A 20,819-nucleotide genomic window follows, 5' to 3' on the forward strand; every position below is an offset into this window, starting at 1 on the left:
TGTGTTGTTATTGGACCAGTTTTGTTTGATTTTCCCCAAATACAGTTTGTCACTTTCTTCACAATCTTCTGAAAGAGCTGAGTTTCATTGCACTTGCCTGAAATGTGACTTTCCACAGACATGACTTTGTTTGTTACAAATTTGAACAGGTCAGTCATAGGAGGAGAGGGCGGAGCTTGAAGACTTTGTCAGCAAGCTATTTGAAAATGATTGATGGAATGGTTGAGAGTCAACCAAGGACAATGTTAATTAGTCAAACTTGGATACAGTACGTAAAGTATATAAGGGATATTTACAACTGCTGTTTCAAGGAATTGACAAAAGATACACCTATTGTTACTGTTAAACACATTCAATTAAATTTTAGGTTAGAAAGGATTAGATTAGATTAGATTAGATTAGATTAGGTAGAATTTTATTAATCCCTAGGGAAGTCTCCCTCAGGGAAGTCGAGGAAATTGAGAATGGGAAAGTGTCCAAACATTTGACTGGGCGGCAATAGTTCACTTGGTATAGCGGGTCTTCCAATGACTGAAGGTTTGGCGGTGTGAATCCGGCACATTGACTGTCTCTGAATGAGGTTGCGGTTTGAAGGGCTGTAGACGCAGAATGGCAGTCACGCTTCTGTCAGTTTGCCCCAGGCCAGCTGTGGCTACACTAGTAGCTTACCACCACCAATGTGTAAATGTACAAGTGAATGAATAATGCAATTTGTGAAGCACTTTGGGTATCTCGAAAGGTGCTCTATAATATATATATATATATATATATATATATATATATATATATATATATATATATATATATATATATATATATATATATATATATATATATATATTAACCCACTGTGCCAACACACATTATTCTGTGGTTCTGAAAACCATTCTTCATCACATTGATGAGTTTATGACACAGCAGTGTCACATTGTCTCATCGTATAGTTTGCCTCTCGTCCTTACTCTCCTTTCATTCTGCATGATCTGCTCACATGCAGGAAGTATACGAGGTCTCTCAATAAAGTAACGGCCCTTTTTATTTTTTTCAAAAACTATATGGATTTCATTCATATGTTTTTACGTCAGACATGCTTGAACCCTCGTGTGCGTGCGTGAGTTTTTCCACGCCTGTCGGTGACGTCATTCGCCTGTGAGCACACCTTGGGAAGGAGTGGTCCCGCCCCCTCGTCGGGTTCAAGCATGTCTGACGTAAAAATATATGAATGAAATCCATATAGTTTTTGAAAAAAATAAAAAGGACCGTTACTTTATTGACAGACCTCGTAAAAAGAGGTTATCTATATTGTTTGCATCACAGAACGACAAATTCCTATCGTGTGGAGTATTTCTACCTCTTGATCGATAACGATATAATTTAGCTCATACCTGCTATAGAGGACTCACTTTTATTTCATTTATCAAGTTATGAACATCATGTTTAAATTAAAAGCAAAACAACAAAAAACTATATCTTTTGTTGGTTCACTGCCCTGTACATGACAACACAAAGTCAGCTGATGATGACTGCTTAAAAAAAGATGACTGTAAAAGCTTCATTCAATGCAAGTAATATTTCTTATAAATTTGAGACCACCTAAAAGAGTGTGTGCAGTTTTAAATATGTATTTTTAAAAACAAAAAAATGGTCATGCATTTTACAAGATTGTACACAGTTTGTAACTATTTTGCAAAGACATTACTGGCAGGAGCTTTTTTCCAGTGCTGTATGTAGATATCTTGGCCTTTAGCCCATGCCACCTTGTTGGCTGTGTTCAACTTGTCATTGTCCTTGTTGTTCAGTATAAAAATGCATCCTGTGTAACTGAATGTCTTTTTTTGTCTGTGTACTTCCCTCCCTCGCCTTTTTTTTTTTACCACTGTGATGACAGATGCCATGCTGCTGGTGGCACAGAGGTTGGAGGGCCCTTTCAATATTGAATCTGTCATGGAGCCCATTGATGTCAAGATTTCAGAGGCCATCATGAATATGCAAGATAACAGTGGCCAAGTCTCCTACAGGGTATGTCAAATATGTTTAACGCAGGTAACGCATGAGATGGTCTGCTGGAGTCAAACTATTCACAGAATGAAGGGAAACTAAGACTCGAGGTTGCTCTAAGTCCCAGCGGACTGTTTGTCTAAGGTGTGCAGTGCAACATCTTCTAATTATGTCCAACTTTAGTCCTCGTGTTTGAATTATACGTTTCAATTTGGTCAGTTAATCTTAGATTGTCGAACAGTACTTAATGTGTTTCCTGTGTTTTACTGCATTTTTTTTTTTCTCTTTGACCACAAAATTGTAGATAGAAAAAAAAAAAAACGAGGTGGTTTCGAGGGCATTTTTCTGCCTACTCAGTGTTGGGTGCCAGTTCTCATTCAACGTTAAATGCTCTGTCGGTTTTCTCATGCAACAGATGCAGTTTTTGTTTATGGTTTAAATATATGTGGTGTTTTCCCAGAAGCCTGTAAAAACTTAACCCTATCATCTTAAATAGCATTGGTCGCGGCCTAGTTGGATAACCTGTCACCGTGGTTACCTCAAGTTGACGTAGAGCCCTGTTACGGTGGATAAGTGGGGTGAAGGAATCACAAGACCTTGACAGAACATCATGCTTCCTTTTTTTTATTATTTTCTTTTTTGCTGCCAGGGTAATTTAAAGCTCCTGACTATTGGCTGTCCACATTTTTGTAATGGCAGGTTTTCCAAGGTTGCGGCCAGCCAAAACCATCAGGAATGACTAGGTCTACCCGTGGTGTTTCGGATGTGTTCAACGCCCGTTTCAGACCATACAGCCCAGAGGAGCGGCCTACCACTGCAGCTGGCACCAGCTTGGACCGACTGGTAAGGAGACAGAGCCAACGCAGCTGTTTTCAGGAGACACGCTGCATCAGTGTAAACATCATTTGTCTTTCTGACTTGACACTGTTGATTAAAACCGTGATCGTAAGCCTCCCGGAGCCGGAAATTAATTCTTTGTGCTTGTCCTCCATTCAGGTCCCTCTATCGATTTGTATTTGTTAACAAATCAGGAGAACAGTGAAGTGTTTGGCGCGCCAGGTTCCACGTCCTTCGCATGTCTGTGTACTTAGCAAAGGGATGAAAAAAAAATAACGAGATGAATAGTTTTTGTGAGACTGACCATTTCAATTGTTTGCTGCACAGAAGGCCTTTATTTTCCTTCAGATTAGGTGTGTGTTTGTTGGACTGAATCTTGATATGTGGATTTCTATCACAAATAACCTTGAGACCTAAAATGCTGCATCAGGGTAAAGGTTAACGTGGCGCTGACAGTCCAATTCAGCTGAGAGACAGTTTTCATCATGGATTACCTTTTGCGATCACACTGTCTGTGCTTTCTCCACACCTCCTTCAACCCTTTTCAAACGAAATCGTTTCAAATTCTATGCCAGTTACTTTGGACCTTTTTTCCTTCACTAAAAATGTTTTCCTGTTGGCACTTTTATAGTTTTAGTTGAAGTTGTTAAACTCACACACGTTGTTTAAAAATCACTCCGTAAAAATGTGTCAGTGCCTTTTTCCCCCCTGAACATTAATAACGGCTTATTTAGTTAATGGATCATTTGAAAATAAGCAAATTCTCCCATCTGACTTTTGGAATTATGCCACAGTAAATGAGCTATTTGTTTTATTCAATACTAATTATGTTTCTGCTCAAAAAAAAAATCCTTTTCTACATTTTTTTTTTGATGTCTGATCTGCTGCCGCTGGCTTTGCCTGTCAATTAACCACCCTTTCCACCTACTCTGAATTAATTAAGACTTTGTTTTTCCTGTTTTTAATGCTGCAAACCAGAGGACTGTTTGGAATGCCATGCAACACAGTGTAAGCTTACAAAGATTTATACTTCTTTTAGATGTTCTTTTTTGTTTTTCTCCATTGCTGATTTATGAATTGTCCACAGTTTTACAGCAACTGGACTTCTAGTTGGTGTTCATCACTCATCCGTTTCACATCTTCACTTGGAGAACACATTTCACTCAAGACACCACATACAACTAGATTAGGGGTGAACACCAGCCCGACGTCCAGTTGCTATATAGTAAACTTGTAATTACTGCCTGTCTGGACAACCTTCATTAATGGCCCAGTCACACGGCATAAGACGATTCCTGAACGAAGGGAAAAAAGTAAAAAAAGTCACAATTCATTGAGAAAAGGTGAATGAAAGAGCTTTATCACCAAATAGCCTGCGAAGCAAGAGCGCAAAAGGGACAAAAGAGGAACAAAACGAAACTGAAGCTAACGTTGATTTCGATGCTTTAAACAAAATGCGCCTGGATTAAAAATCCTGACGAAGTACCAGCTGCAGGAATGAAGGTTTAACGATGCCAACGAAAGTCCAGATTTCTTGTTTTGTTTAGGCTTCATTGCCCTTTAAGTGTTGTGTAACTGTGGCATAACTGTTTTATGAATTTAGACTGAAAACGTCTTTGTCAGTGTTTCTTTGTTGGTCAGCCACATGATGGATACGTAAGTAGTGGGTGATGGAATGAGTTGGATACACCATTATTGTGTGTGGACCCTTCCATTGATGTGGTAATACCCTGCAGCCGTTGTGGCATAAGAACAAATTCAGCATTGTGGTTTCATCATAGTAAAACGGCAACTATTTTGAGTATTTTGAGGTCTCATCTGCTTCAAATAGCAAGACAAATTGGATTGATACAGAGGCATTGGTAACTTTCAATATCTAATTATCAGTGGTACATCATGGAGATCTTCATGCTTTGATCCAGGAAAGTCCATTGAGCCAAGGAAGCTTTCAGTAAAACCCAAAGCCCCAGTCACATGGCACTAACAAAGGACACCGAAGCCAAAACAAAACAAGAAATCTGGACTTACGTTGACTTTCGGAGACATTGTTTAACCATCGTCCAGCGTTTCTGTAGCTGGCGCTTCATCAGAATTTTCAAACTGTTGAAAAATGTGAACGAATTCTGACGACATCCTCAATCTGTCCGTATTTCATTTTGCTTTCTGTCTTGACAGTTCCTCATCGTTTTCATAGTTCCCGTACTGTCAGTGTTCCGTTTGATTGTTGTCCAACTTCGTCCAACCACCAGCCTCTCCCTCTCTCTCTCGCTCTCTCTCTCTCTCTCTCTCTCTCTCTCTCTCTCTCTCTCTCTCTCTCTCTCTCTCTCTCTCTCTCTCTCTCTCTCCAGCCACTCAACATACGAGGTCTGTCAATAAAGTAACGGACCATTGGCTGGGAAAAAAAAACTGGCTTACCTGGAGGGTTGGAAACCTAATCACCCTCGAAGTACTCTCCTTGGGACTCCACACACTTCTCCCAGCGGTGTCGCCACTGTTGGAAGCATTCCAAAAACGCCTTTTTCAGGATGGCGCGCAGCTCCGCCGTCGTCGCAGCCATGATGTCCTCTCTTGTCTCAAATCGGGTTCCTTTTAATGGTATTTTAAGTTTTGGGAAGAGCCAGAAGTCGCAAGGGGCCATGTCAGGTGAGTAAGGTGCCTGTTGAACCACCGGAGTCTGGTTTTTGGTCAAATAAGTCTGAATTAAATGAGAGGAATGAGCTGGCGCGTTGTCGTGGTGGAGGCGCCAATTTCCTCTGGCCCGCAACTCCGGTCTCTTGCGCCGCACACCATCACGTAGACGACGGAGGACATCCCTATAATACTCTTTTGTTATTGTTTGACCCTGTGGAGCGTACTCGTGGTGTACCACACCACGGGAGTCAAAAAAAACAGTCAGCATTACCTTTGTCTTGCTGCGCACTTGGCGCGCCTTCTTCGGTCTTGGCGACGTGGAATGCTTCCACTGTGACGACTGGAATTTCGTTTCCGGATTGTACCCATACACCCAGGACTCATCTCCGGTGATTATAGTGTCCATAAAGCTGGGATCAGTGTGAATGCAGTCCAGCATGTGCTGTGAGACTTCAACATGATGTTGCTTTTGCTCCGCCGTCAGCAACTTTGGCACGAACTTCGCCGCCACTCGTTTCATGCCCAGATCTTCCGTCACGATGGAATGTGCCGAAGTCCTGTTAATGTCCACTTCCTGTGCAATTTCTCGGATGGTCACACGACGATCCCGCATAACCACAGCGTGCACTTTAGAAACGATCTCGTCATTTCGGCTCGTTGATGGCCGACCGGAGCGCGGCTCGTCCTCCACCGTTACGCGCCCGTCTTTAAACCGGTTGTACCACTCCTTAATCCGTGTGATGCTCATGGCTTCATCTCCAAAAGCCGTGTGGATTTTCCGAATAGTTTCTGCCTGGCTGTCGCCAAGTTTCTGGCAGAACTTAATGCAGTAGCGCTGCTCCAAGCGTTCGGCCATTTTCTCTCAGGAAAAAATCCGACGAGGGGGGTGGAGCGCTCCTCCCACAAGCCGTGCTCACAGGCGAATGACGTCACCGACAGGCATGGAAAAACTCACGCATGCGCACAAGAGTTCAACCTTGTGTGATGCAATTGCACGTGATTCAAATCCATATAATTAAAAAAAAATAATAAAATGGACCGTTACTTTATTGACAGACCTCGTACATCTCTGCTGTGATGTGCATGTGCAGGCACACATTGTCGAGACAACATAGCTACAGGCGGCTGTGGACAGCACAGACTCACTGCAGAAATGATCACATGCTGGCGTGTCATTTTGATTTTGTTTTAAAGCGTCAAGGTCACGTTCACTTTGTTTTTCTTTTGTTAGTTTCGGTTTTATTTCGGCCTTTTTTTGCGCTCTGCACTTGCAGGCTTTTTGATGATTGGAGAAGTGCAGGCTCATTCGTCCACTTTTTCTCAACAATTTGTGACTTTGGGACTTTTTTCCTTTGTTCAGCTAACGCCGTGTTCCATGTGACCGAGCCTTAAGGGGACAAAACAACACTTTCAATCCAGCCTCAGTGTGTCCTGCACAAAAATGTATGTGGCCATTCCAGGGTGGTAGCTATGTAGGTAGGGATCAGTGAAGGATTATGCAGGGGTTAACATTTAAAAATGTTCCATTCATACTGACAAGTATACCACATTATTTGTCTGATCATAAATATTCCAAAAAGGTGTAATTTGAACTATTTGTGACTGAATGTTATGGGGTAAAAACAGTAGAAATGGGAACAAAGGTCAATTTCAGTTTATAAGTAAGTCCCTTCGGCTGCTCCTTTGTTTGCACCCAGGGTCACCACAGCAGATCCAAGGTGCACGTGCATACTGATTCTGGAACAGTTTTTACGCCGAATGCCCTTCCTGGCACAACTCGACATTACGTGGTACAGGGGTCAAAAGTTAATCTGGCTCCAGTTTTGGTAAAGCGTGATGCAAGTTATTGGTAACTGCAAACATACACCTAATCCCTAAATTAATGATAAGACATGGTCAACGTCCATCGGATACTTTGATATATGTTAAATAAGCATAACAGATGGTGCAACCTATTCCTTTCTAAAACTGTTTTAGCTCAACCGATAATTTGCATCTCTTTTTTGTTTGTTTGTTTGTTTACCAAAGTTGGAGCAAATTTAGCTTTTGACCCCTGTACAAACTGAAACTGGCCTTTGTCACCATTCTTATTGTTTTTACTGTTGTGGTTCGAGGTCTGGATAGGGACTGGACCATTACAGGCGATGGACTCAAACGCTGTGAGCAAGGACAAGAACGGGTTGTGAACAAAAACAGATTTATATGCTTTAACAACAAACAGTTAACTGTAGGCTTAAAGCAGGAACCTTCACAGTTCTGGAAATAAAGTTCACTGTTTAGGAATTGATTACAGCTCATGAATTATCCTCAGAGGTAAGAGGTCAAGTGCTGTGTGTTTTATGATGCAATTCCAATTAAGCAGGACTTGGCTTCAGAAACGACTTGGAAAGTTCTTAATAGTTCAGCATCAGACTTCATAGAGTTCTTGGAACAGTTCTTGGAAATAGCTCTTGAATATAGTTCTTGGAAACAGTTCTTGGTCTTGCACAGTCACAAACAGGAGCATCAGAGTCATGCAGGAACTTAGCTGAATGTGGCAGAGCTGTGCGCTCTGAGGCTGAGAGCAGATGAGTTCCAAAGTGACATAGTGCTTGGTAGTGGTCATGGGAGCTAGGAGCAGTGCAGCATGGAAGCCACGCAGGAAGGCGTCTGGAAACACCAAAAGATCAACTAACCCTAATACGGAAATTAGAGGTAGCCAGGTTACCTTGAGATGAGCTGTGGGAAGCTCAGATGTCAGAGTGCATAAAAGCGACAACATAGGCAAGGTCATTGATTTTGCAGTAAGATTCTGGTTTCATGGAAAGGAAGAATCCAGAGATTCTGGCAAGGTCAAGATCACAGAAGACTCTGGCAAAGACTGAGCTCAGAGCCAGGTTCTAAGTACCTCGCTTATGAGCAGGAGCTCATGGGCGTCAGGTGTGAGGAGATGATGAATCTCAGGTGTTCCTCAGCTGGATGGCAAACAGAAGAACAACACACAAAAGGACAGACAGGGCAAAGGGCCAAGGCAGATCACAACATTTACGCCATAACTCCATAACATTCATTCATATTGATAGTTCAAATTGCATGTTTTTGGAATCTTTATGATTTGAAAAATACTATGGTGTACATTTTAAAATGACTGGAGCATTTTTAAGTGCTGATCCCTCTTTGACCCATCATAGATCCCATTATCTAGCTATAGCTGCCACCCTGGGATGGCTCATGTCGGCCACAGTCTACTGAGGCTGGATTTTAAGTGTTGCGAAAACCTGATTCACCCATGGTCTAATCTAATGTGCTGAACAAGGTGCAAAGCATCAAGTGTGCAGGAAGGTGACAACTGACCAGATTGCTCCTCACACTACAAAAAATAAGGAGACAGTTATCAAATTTAACAGATTTTGTGTTCATTTTAAATGCAATCTTTCTAACAATGTGAATTAGGCTTAAAGGTCTCCACAAACAGCACACTGTGCAACAATCCCGATTCTGCAAAAATAATCTAGTTCAGTCAGTGGAGCAGGTCGACCATGAACTGAAGGTCTGGTGTGTTCAATTCTCAAGACACTGAACCCATAACATGGAACATTTTGAGACACACTGCCCCCTTTGACCCCACACAAATGTGAGATAAAGATGTAGAGAAAGAAGAGCAAATTGGGAAGGAGACAAAACTTATATTCCACCCACAGCCTCATTTTCATCTTAACATGGATAAAATATCAAGCAGCCTTATTCATCGTGTTATGAATATGTATTATGTCTTTAATTTGTTTGTGCTTGTTACACCTCGGTATTAGCAATTGAACGGTAGTTTACGGCTGAGCTGCTTACGCCAACAGGATGGTTGAGCACAGACCATGCTGTCCTCAGCTTTTGAATAATCCTTTCTGGAGATGCAACACGTAGTCTGCTCAACCACCTTATCTATTCTAGACACATCGCCGTCCAAGGCCATCACTGCCTTAGCTAATAGAGTCAACTCCTCGAGCAAGCCAGCCAATCAGGAGGTGACCTGCTACAATGGAGGCGGCTGAGGAGTGAACTGTGAGGAGTCAGTGGGGGGTGTTGCAGACCAGCATCTGCTCTAATGACACGGTGATGCGAGAGCTCAAGATTGCTCATGAATAGCTGGGCAATTAGCCTGCATGGAGAATCCTGCAAGATAAAGCTTAGTAACAGGAGTTTAGTTTTGACATGTGATAACTCGTCCAGTCGAGCTGAGCGTAAAATTTCATTGCTACCATCCATATACACTTGACTCCAGGATGATCACAGCAGCCACAGCGATCGTTACATTTCTGTATTGGTTTCAACAGGGCTCAGTGGATTTATATCACAAACAATACATTTTTTTCTGGCTTTCGGTTCAATCCAGATTATACCCATCGCGTTTCTCCCACTCGTCTGTCTGCTGACATTACAAACATAACCTTAACACAGATGACAGTGTTTAAATTGGGGCAAAAAAGGCAACTAGAGTATTTTAAATGGCTTTTTCTGGCAGAAAGAGATGACATGAAGTGACATGACATGTCAAAGATGTTATATGTCCACATGACATATCATACTGATTATTTCAGTGCCTTCACCAGCTGTTGAAATTGTCACTGTGCAGCCTATTTTCTGCTATTGCTCAAGTTTCAATGAATAAAAACACACTTTTTCTCATTTACTGTAGCAGCCAGGCAGCTTAATAAAGTATTACTGTATATGAATAAAACTCTACAGGCTGTGTTCCTATGTGAAAGAGGGTTTGATTGTTGTGAGTGGACACAGTGACAGAGTATCTGCCAACATGATGGCTTAAGTTATATTCAGACAGTGGAAGACCACCGTCATTGATGTGATGAGTCATGTTGCGCAGCTTTGAGATGTTCACCAAACCTAGAATTATATGTTCCAGATAACTCTGACATCTGCATTGAACTCAGGCTGCAGCTTGCTTCTAGCTGCCAACCATTAAATACCATAACATTGTTTCCCAACTTAAAGAAAGAAAGCGCTCTTAAGGCAAAATCAAGAAATACAAGAAACTAGGGCTGTCACAGAACACGCACTACCTCTGCAGAGGCCCAACAGTCCTCAGTTTACATCTCTGTTGCTATTTTCCTGGCATCTCTTTCGTTTTCCAATTCCAATCGAGTCCAAAAGGAATCATCCTGGTCAGTGAATCCACAGGTATCATGTGCATGGTCAGAATAAAAATGATTGCATAGATACACATGTTGATCAAAGCAATCTGATTGGCTATTTTGTCATTTGCATTTGAGTTTCAACAGTAGACCCTTGCCATTCTATTTTTGCTGCTCAAGCTGCAACAGGAGAAACTATAATTAAAAAAAACAAAACAAAGCAACATAATCCTTCTTTTGAGATATTGTGCTGACAAACAAAGTAACAGGCAAACAAATGGAGAAATAGAAATCCTCCTTGGGGCAGGTAATAAAATTAACCATACCTACATTCTGATGCATTTGTAAGGAAAGCGTAGACTTGACATCACAATACGTGACCACCAGAGGTTTGGTTTGATAAAGTCAACATTTGACCAGTTGCTGGTTGTCAAAATTAGTCAGCAAATAATGGAATTGAGGTCTTTCCACCAGGTTCATTGTTATCAGACATGGCTCAGAAAAAGTAAGTAGTTTAGTAAGTAGTAAGTATTTTATGCATAGTGGTGTGTTTACAATCTCCGTGTGTGTGTGTGTGTGTGTGTGTGTGTGTGTGTGTGTGTGTGTGTGTGTGTGTGTGTGTGTGTGTGTGTGTGTGTGTGTGTGTGTGTGTGTGTGTGTGTGTGTGTGTGTGTGTGTGTGTGTGTCTTCTTGTGAAGTCAACGCAATTTTATAAGTGGCTATTGGGCAAATTGTCAGCTAGCTTTCATGTTATTTGTTACATATCTCTTGGAATTGACTTAAAACAGTTTTTAAGAAACAAAAAGATGGTACAGTTTAGTAAATTTGTGTAGATTAGTTGTGCTCAAAAAATCTGCAACCGTGCAGGGAAATTACAAGCATCACAAGCACAAAATCATTGTTATTTTCAACTATTCTCAAGGTTGGTCATCCAGCCAATTAACCTCTGGGGCGTGTTTTGTTGGTAAACACATTAGCGAACTCAATACAAATACATGTAATTTGGTCACTTTTTAAAGCGGTCAGACTCATCAATAAAGTCAATTTAATGTACAGTGGTTCATTTCAGGTCAACTTGGTGTATAAATCTCATAGTTCCAGCTGGCTGGTAGAGACCAAACCAAACCACCTGATTTCAATAGAACAGCATAAAGTTTTCACCAAGCGGCCAGTCGCGGAAGTACGAATTCTTGCCTTCAGATTGGCGTAGCGCCAACCTCGAGAATTGTCCAAAAAAAAGGTTTTTTAATTGATTTGTTTTAGATTGCCCAAATATATACCTGTTTATGTTGAAAAAATAAAATAAAATCTTGTAGCACATATTAGTTTATTCAAGTATGTAAAACTATTGAGAAGCTTCCATCAGCTGTAGCTACATGCTAACTACCATGCTCGCTGCAGTGTTAAGTGTTGTTAGCATCACAGATTCATAAGTTTGGCATTGCATCATCTTTAACATACTATAGTTAAACTGTCCAGTTAGTTAGCTTGATGTGTGAGCTATTTAAATATTTTTATGAGAGCAAGAGAGAATGTGCGGACTTCATAAGGCAGTATGTCTACTAGGCCAAGTCGAGTTTTACACCACATTAAAAAAATAAAATGGTACCTATTTCTGACAACAGGCTGATGCTTTTTCACTGTCGGGTTGAGTTAATGTCACAATTTTTAATTCACATGAAAACACTCTTCTTAGGGTCCATTTGGGTGCTTAGCCTGCTATTGTTAGCTTGTTAATGGCTAATAATCAGCTCCAGCTCTTGTTCATGTACATTAGCAAAGAAAGGATAATTTGTGGAAGAGCCTGTTCAGTTAAAATTGAAACCTTAAATGCCAGCAGGATTAGGTTAATAGCAACTAGTGTTACACTGCACCTTTTCTTTCTGTTTTGCTTGACCTTCAGTGTAGCACACAGTACTGGTTGCCTGGATATGGCAAAATCAGTGATCTATTTAGCATATTTTACTACAGATATCGTAAAGTCCTGTGTTTCTTACAAAAGTTCTCAAAAAAAAATCAAGTGTGTCTCTTTTGTGTTTCTGTGATGAGAACGGTGTCAGTGTACAATGTAGGTAGATGTTTTGGCCAGAATTTGAACACTTCCTTTTGGTCCCAAACATAAATGAAATACAGACATTCAAATACTGTTTTCCAGTAGTAGCTGCTTTTTCCAGGTGGATTACACCAATGACATATCACCAGCTGTCATTCCGGATATGTTAATAGAAACTGCTTTTATTTCTGTACCATGTTCTACGACAGGAAGGTGTATAATGTGTCAATCTTGAGCAGCAACACCATGCAATCTAGCTACTTATTACTGTAACACTGTCGGTGTGTTTTTCCCCTGTGGTGCCCCGGCTTTGTTGACCCGTACACAATCCTGCTGTATTGAAGTCCATAATAATTAGCAAACATGCTGATATGCCTCGCGCCCGTTTAGAGTTAACAAAGGCCACAGTGCCCTTTGATAAGGACTTCTCGTATGAATTTACAGCTAAGTTTGTGAGTCAAAGAATGTGGGACAGCTAGCGGGGAGTGTCTGTGTTCTTCTACCCCCTGCTCAATGAGCCGTGACTGTATAACTGCCTGTCATTCTGTCAGAGCACACACCCTCAACACTTTGAGAGAAACAGGGATTTGAAAGTCCAAAGAGGGGATAAAGGTGCAAGAGACTCAGGCTCGGAGACACATTATAGATCGGAGGTGGAGCTTTTAATTTGTCATTTGTAACAAGTTGTGGTGCAGTTTGCTTTGGTCCACTTTAGTTCTCATTTTATCAGCATGTGGCGCCATACAGAATGAGAACAAGGGGCAAGCACCACCAAAATGTATATAGAACCTCAAAGGGAAGTTATGAAGCAGTGAAACCCGTTTGAAATGGGACTTCCTGTTGTTCATTTTGCGTAGAGTATGTCTGAAATACGGCTGGGTATGGATTAAAATTTCAAGAATCGATTTGATTCCGATTCTTAAGATTCAGAACCGATTATTTTGAATCGATTCAATCCCATATCAATTTGGGTTAGTGTTATTAAAACAGTTTTTTTTTAGCTGTTACCTGATTGTCTAGCTATGCAACATATTAATACTACTTCACAAAATTTGGCCTTCAAAATGCAGGCAATAGTATTTCAGAGAGTTATAAATGTTAAAATTTTCCGCCTCGGCCTCTCCTACAAATCTCGCACCTGCAGCGCTGTGCGAGATCGGGGAACGTTCAGGGGAACGCTGTGTGGGGAACATTCTCCTGCTGCAGGAGAACTCCTATAGTCCACCCCAGAGAACCTTTGTGCACTGTCCCACGGGAATGGCACATTATGAGGAATGAAACAGGTGGTGGCAGATGATTCTCTTTTCTTACCCGCAACAGACAGTCCCGATAGTCATCATTGACATCTTTAAATGGCTTTGACAGAGCTTAATGAATGATTAAATCAATGTAAAGAAATGATCATTTAATTTTTCTCATTACACACCCTCAGAAACAGCGTAACAGCCCAACTGCAGCGTAATTTTTTCAGGTACGCTGTTATAACACTGATGAGAAGTGCATATATATAAAAACATTGATCTTTGGATGTATGAATTGATCTGTGGGAATTACAATGAGAATCAATTTAAAATCGACAAATCAATCTTTTCAACCCAGCACTAGTCTGAAAAGATGATTTTGCACACATTTGAATTATGAAATCATCAATGATAGCACTGAATAGGTATGTAAGAGTAACCACCTGATCTCTGGTGAATTAATAATCAAATCAACAGTAACCAGCTCCAACATATTTTATTAATTCAGAAAACTCAAAGTCCAAAGTCGACTCACAAGAGTTATTTCAGTTAGTTTAGAGTAAAACCACTTATTGGATTACTAAATGTCTTTGTTGGTTAAGATTTCATGTGCTTGCATTTCTTTTCTACTCCTTCAAGAAAAGTCTGTTCTAAGTCAAAAGTGAACCAAGGCCTCTTGTCATAAAGGCATTTTTTAAAAGTGTTTCTCAGGGTCACTGCAGCATACATAGCATATAGATCTGCATGTTGATTTGGTGCTGGCTTTGCACCGGATGTCCTTCCTCATACAACTGTACAAGGATAATAAGACATGGTGGCCTCAGACGTGGGATCTTCTCGTTGGGAGGCAAACATGCTAACTGCTTGCACTGCAGTGCTGCCAAAAGGGTGTTTTCAAAAACCTTTCCAATAATAAAATGGTAATTGTGTAGCAGGTTGGCACACTACAGTGGACATTTTACAGTAAATGTCAGCTTTACAGAGAATGTATTTGGACTCCACACACCTTCAGAAGGAGACAGATGACAGTGGACTGCAACACCAAATAGAAGGAACATACACAACCTCTGTCAATAATGCGGGTAGACAACCTGACAATCATCCATACAGTCCTCAAAATTAACCATCTATCTGCCACAGCTGGGTGAAACATGGACTTCCCTTTGGCCTTTCCCAGCTGCCAGGGTCCTCAACACTGAAGCATCTGCATGCTGAATCATACAGAGAACACATGTCCGCACATGGCCAAAATGCCATAGCAGATGTTCTCTCACAATGCAAGTTATACTTGCATTGTGAGTTTATGTGTGTTTCCCTAAGTAGCTGTTTATTTGGCTCAAAGACATTCCCAATACCCAAGGATTCTACCCATGCATTCTCTGGAGAGACCTAGTACCAAATACATCTAGCTGTTGCCTTACATCAGTGGTTAGTATTCAGCTGTCACAACCATACCGGAAGATAAGAACCAGAAGGTGCCAAAAGACTTGAATCTTTTCTCTCCTGCATAGGTATCGGCATTGCCAAACACCTCTGTCCACTGATCTTATGGCACTTTAAGCTGTCTTCCCAGGTGTCTCACAATCTTAAAAGCAGAGGAACCAATGACATGATCAATGACATGAATGTCTCTGCAAGACTCACTTTCACTGGATGTACATACCTAACTTATGCCAGAGTCCAGAAAGACAACCAAGTCCCATCAGCTGGATTGTATGGTAGCTCTCTGTATAGAGTCCTGTTCAGCAGTATTGCCTTCACATCTAATTTTCAATCATTTGCACTTGCAAGTCCAAACCACAGGATGGTAACATAACATTGGGAGTAAACACAAGGTGCCTCTGGGGGACTCCTACAATCTGGACACTAAAAAATAAACGGCGACTGGCAGAAGTAATCCATTTGCTCAGTGTATCCTGGAGGCTTTTATGTATTCATCAATTTCCATAACTATCTTTCTGTGGCTTTTGGACCCCAACAGCCAAAAAGCTGCATGGTGTGGCAAGGAACATGCATACACAGATAATTAAAGTCACGTCTCAAGGTGCAACAGTGTAAGTCAAAGGTTGATGTATGAGGCCTGGAGACATGACCATGTGTCTTTGCATCACATTATTGATTTGATGGTCACATTGTGTGCTATTGGAATGATCAGATCATTAATCCAATGGGATCGGAGTTGGGCTACCAATATATAGACTGTGCTTCATTTCCCTGCAACCTGTGTATGTTCCTGGATAAGACAATTCATCTGCATTGTCCCACTTCATCCAGCTGTAAATGGATGGCTGGGGAACCTGCAATGAACTTGTGTCCCATCCAGGGGGAACTAGCAAAATCTCATCTGTTTCATGCTGATATCTGGAGGTAGACACAGGCATCATTGGGCCTCACGGTCTGTATAGGACATATACCTTCTTCTCCCGTTAGTAAGTGTTGACACTGCCATGACTTGTATGTGGTTTAAACCTTAAGGTCATTAACAGTTGTCTGCGCTCAGTAAATGTAGTAGGGGCAGGTGCGCCATCTGGCATTCAGGAGATGAAACTTCAGTCAATGGGTCAGTCTGCATTTCCTAACATTTTACCCCCATTTTGTTATTATCAGTCCCCATTTTGCCCCATTTTGCTAAAAAAATTAAAGTACTTAACTGAATCATATTTGGAGTCAGTCGCTACACTTTATGTTATGTGTCGGACACAGCTCGGAGAACCGACCAGCGTTTGAAGGACCCAGTATGAAATAAGCAGAGCACGGTTCAAAGGCTAACTGAATTTAATACATAACAGTGATAATATAATAACAAAAGGTGCGGTCTGGCGTGGTGCGCTCCCAGCAGCGCTAACGGTCCGGAGCCAGAAGCTGTTTCGGACCCAAGGACCCCGCCGACACCCCCCAGGTGGCCGCAACAACCGAGTCTGTGAAAGAAGGAACCATTATGTGAGTCCACACTCTACACACAGAACACTTAAAGGTGTACAAACAGCAAACACTTCCTGGCTTGATTACTGATCAGCTTCCCAACCTGCAGGCATGGAACATCCAGTTCACAAAACTCCACTGCAGTGAAAGCTGATACATGACTAACAAACAGCTCAATACAATAAGGTGTGAGGGACACCACATTTACTGACTGTATAACTGTTAGTCACAAAATCTAACGTACCTCAGGAAGTGTGCTGACGAGCGTGAAACCTCACCCCCTCCTCTTTCACAGACTGTGCATCAAACCTGGACGTTCTCAGCATCCGCTGCTGATGAGATGGCTCCCGAGACGACGATCTCACCCGTCTGGTCACAAGGTCGAGTCTCTGGCAAATACACACTGTGCACTCCAGTCTTAAATGCCAACATGTTCCAATCCATCCAGATGCACCACAGCTGTGAGTCCTGACGAGTCGCAGGTGATCAGGGTGAGGTCCTGACAGCCTCAGCAACACAGCCACTCAGTCCCAAACGCACGCCACCTGGGAGGAAACCAAAAGACAGAAACAAACCGGCAGCCAGGCCCCCCCAGCCATATAACACTTTACCCCCGTTTTGTTATTATCAGTCCCCGTGTTGCTCCATTTTGCTTAAAAATAATTAAATAAAAGTACTTAATTGAATCATAATTAATCATATTTGGAGTCAGTCTGCTCCATTTCGTTACATTTTACCCCATTTCATGATTATCAGGCTCCATTTCGCCCATTTCCTATTTTAGTATAGCCGTTCACAAAATCTACCAATTTAAAAATATGTTGCACTAAGTGTCCATTAAGTGGAACTTTAACCCTTCATGATTTGTCTGCTTAAGTAAAATGTGTCCTTTTCCCCCAAAATACCTCCATTTAACCCCTTAACGCCCATCGTCGCATATATGCTACAATCTCTGACTCAAATATGCAACTTACCAAATTGACCTGTATGCCCGTTGTCGCAAATTTGCAACATACCATCATTATTATTATAACATTATAACATAAAGTCATTACCAGAATACCCAATATTACTATCTAGTTTTTGTGCAAAAGTGAAATTAATAATCTCAACATTATTTACCATCCACTTAAAGGCAAAAACACACACAAAACATTTTTTTATATACAGCTATATAAATTTGGGCGTTAAGGGGTTAATGACACATATGAAAATACATAAGTAACAGATTAAAAGTTTATGTTATGTTTCGGGTCTGTGTCCCTCCAGTTGTTTTACAGTAAACCCCAGGGCTGTGATACCTGAAAACAGATGGTCCATCCATAATTTTGTGAGTTGTCCCATCCAAAGCGAAACATGGAAATGCAGGCAAAAGCATAACCGTTTTTGGCATAGGTAGCTTTGAGGTAACTTTGATCTGTATCAGACATTTGGTATAAAATCCAATCTCTTTTAAGCTTGTCTTTTAACAAAACTGAACCATGGTTCATTGTGGTGGTCCCAAGCTCCCACAAGGTTACTAAAACAACCTACAAACATCAGTCTGCTCACTGCATTGGTTCCTCTCATCTATCACATCCAGACTGTGAATGAGTCGTAATTGTCCTGTTGTAATTAATTAATTAAACTCTACACAGGACTATCTTTGTGCATGTGTCCTGACATGACCCCCATACAAAACGTGCTAGCCACATTCATGTAGGTCTTAAGCAACTTGTGGACACACTGTGCATTTCTTTTCAAGCGCCACAAGCCAAAAAATGTTTAGGAACAATTGCTTGAAAATAGACTTTCCATAATGGTAAAGATGCTGCAGCCTATCAGTTAAATTAAAAGAATTCCCAAGTTAAATGTTTAATGACTAGGGTTGGGTATCGAGATCCGGTTCTTTTTGGGTATTGTTAAGAAATGATTCGATCCATCAACATCAACAGCCTTTTTGCTTAATGATTCCCTTATCAGTCCTTCAGAGCGGCCGTTGTTTTTGAGGGTGTTTGTCGGGAAAATTATCATTTCTCTACGTTGATTACAGACCCTGCAGCGGGTCTGTAATCAACCGCTTCTGCAGCGTGGCTCTGCTTTAGATCCTTGAACGAATGAATCAGTGCTCCAATCCGCTGCTTTGTTGGTTCTTTGCTTCGCTCCTCTTCAGAAGCGGCAACTCTGCTTCTTAACCCCTCTCAAAGCCTTTCAAATATGCCAATCGTGAGTCACTTTTGTGCAGATTAAAGTGACTAACTGGGACTCCTGTCTTTTTGCGAGAAAGAAACGAGAATCGTCCTCTGTTCCGTTGCTCCAAACGCTGCGCCACCGACTCAAGTTATAAAGATAGAGTCCGCTTGGAATTAATAACTTTAAAGCAAATCACCGTTTAAATCAAATTACACCTCTTTCCAAACGTTGTAATACAACCAATAAACTGCAGTCGATCATGATGTTTTTTTCCTCCCAAAATAAGACGTCCTGCGCTGACGTGCAGCAGCCCAAGACTGTATGGGTGCAAACCTGCAGACTCCAGCAGCCGTCTGAATTCAGCTCAGACATATGGAGAGACTTTCATGCCATTAATGTCTGATAGGAAATGCTTTTGACAAAAACTACAGATTTTGTTTATTTCTATTTATGTCCAGAGATCAAGGATCCAGTGACTAATTTCATATTTATTTACTTTAAGACTCAATAAAATGTTATTGACATAGAAAACCTGTAAATTTGTAGTACACAGAAAATTCACAGGAGGTATTGATAAGGAATCGGCTCGACAAGCGGAATCGATAACGGTATCGTTAAAATCTTATCAATACCCATCCCTGTTAATGACACCATGCCTGACTGATTTCCAGAGGTAGAAAACTGAAGAAAAGAACCAAAAGCCAGTCCTCTCTCTCTATGACATTAATGAAAGACAATTTGTCATGCATTATCGCCTCGAGTCTGCTGTGGGCCTCATCTTGCCAGTGTGTATTTCAGTAGTGTGGAGAGAGTCGGACAGAACGAGAACTCACTGTCATTCTCTTCATTAACTCACTATGTGATAAAAGATAGCTTATGATCGATTAATGAGCTTTGTTGCTTCACAAAGTTCACTCTATTTTTCTCTAGATGCTCCAAAGTCTAAAATGAACACGTTGTTTGGGATGTTTGAGTGTGTCAGAGTTTTCCCTGCTTTTGCCAAATGTGCAGGCTCCAATCTGCAGAGCCCCTGATTGAGAGTGGATTGATGAGAGTAAGAACAAATGAAAGGTGCACAGAAAAGCAATTTTTTTTTAAGCTCAAAGCTAATGAACAGATTGGATTGAACAGTCTGCTAAGATGCATGCTAAGTTTGTTGTCAAGTTGGAGTGTCACTTTTTTCTCCATTGTGCGTCTAAAGATGTGAAGTTAACGCTATAATAACGTAACATATCACTAAGTCAAACACACTATCTTTCTGTTATTTTTAAATAGATTGTGCAATAGCCCCAGTAAAATATCCCGTTGTGGTTTGTGCATTCGGTTGTCAGGGAACTGTGCACCACTCCTTCCCCACAGTGTTGACCCTGGCATTATTTTTCTACAGTCCTGGAACATGTCAAGCCACCAAAACATTCTTGTTTTGGATACAGCTTAATGGAAGTCAAGTAGGCCTATCCACAGTCCCATTTTCTTTTTACATTTTTATATCTACTGTCTCTAACCATTCCAACCATGTAATTATGTAGATTCCTCAGATTCTAACATAACTTGCAATTTTTCTCCAGCCACAAAAAAAAAAAAAAGAATAGTCTAGCAAAGGGATATGTGGCATAAAACTTCAGGGCATTGTTACGCTTGACAGTAAAATGAACAATTTGCTGAATGGGGCAGTCCAACTGTTGGAGTGCTAAAAGTGAAACGTTGACACATAAAATATATACCTGGTTAAATCATTGCCATAAGTGTACGTGGAGACAGAGTGAAACTTATTTGAATACCTATGCCCCGATTACACCAGACTGAGACTTGTATAAGATCTACAAGATCATGACATTTTCC

At 41.1% G+C, this 20,819-nt stretch overlaps 1 protein-coding gene across 2 annotated transcripts in view; it reads left to right on the forward strand.

The window, feature by feature from the left end:
- LOC117524397 (glypican-6-like) overlaps positions 1–20,819 on the forward strand; it is a 303,252-nt gene that overhangs the window by 224,923 nt on the left and 57,510 nt on the right. The window contains exons 5-7 of one of the 2 annotated variants that reach the window (XM_034186164.1): positions 1,889–2,019; positions 2,698–2,841; positions 3,814–3,843. In XM_034186164.1, the coding sequence (XP_034042055.1) occupies positions 1,889–2,019; positions 2,698–2,841; positions 3,814–3,843 (305 nt within the window). The remainder of the gene's footprint in view (positions 1–1,888; positions 2,020–2,697; positions 2,842–3,813; positions 3,844–20,819) is intronic. The other variant, XM_034186166.1, reaches the window with a different exon arrangement.

The sequence above is a fragment of the Thalassophryne amazonica genome, chromosome 14, assembly GCF_902500255.1.
Source record: "Thalassophryne amazonica chromosome 14, fThaAma1.1, whole genome shotgun sequence".
In the NCBI taxonomy this organism is placed as follows: Eukaryota; Metazoa; Chordata; class Actinopteri; order Batrachoidiformes; family Batrachoididae; genus Thalassophryne; species Thalassophryne amazonica.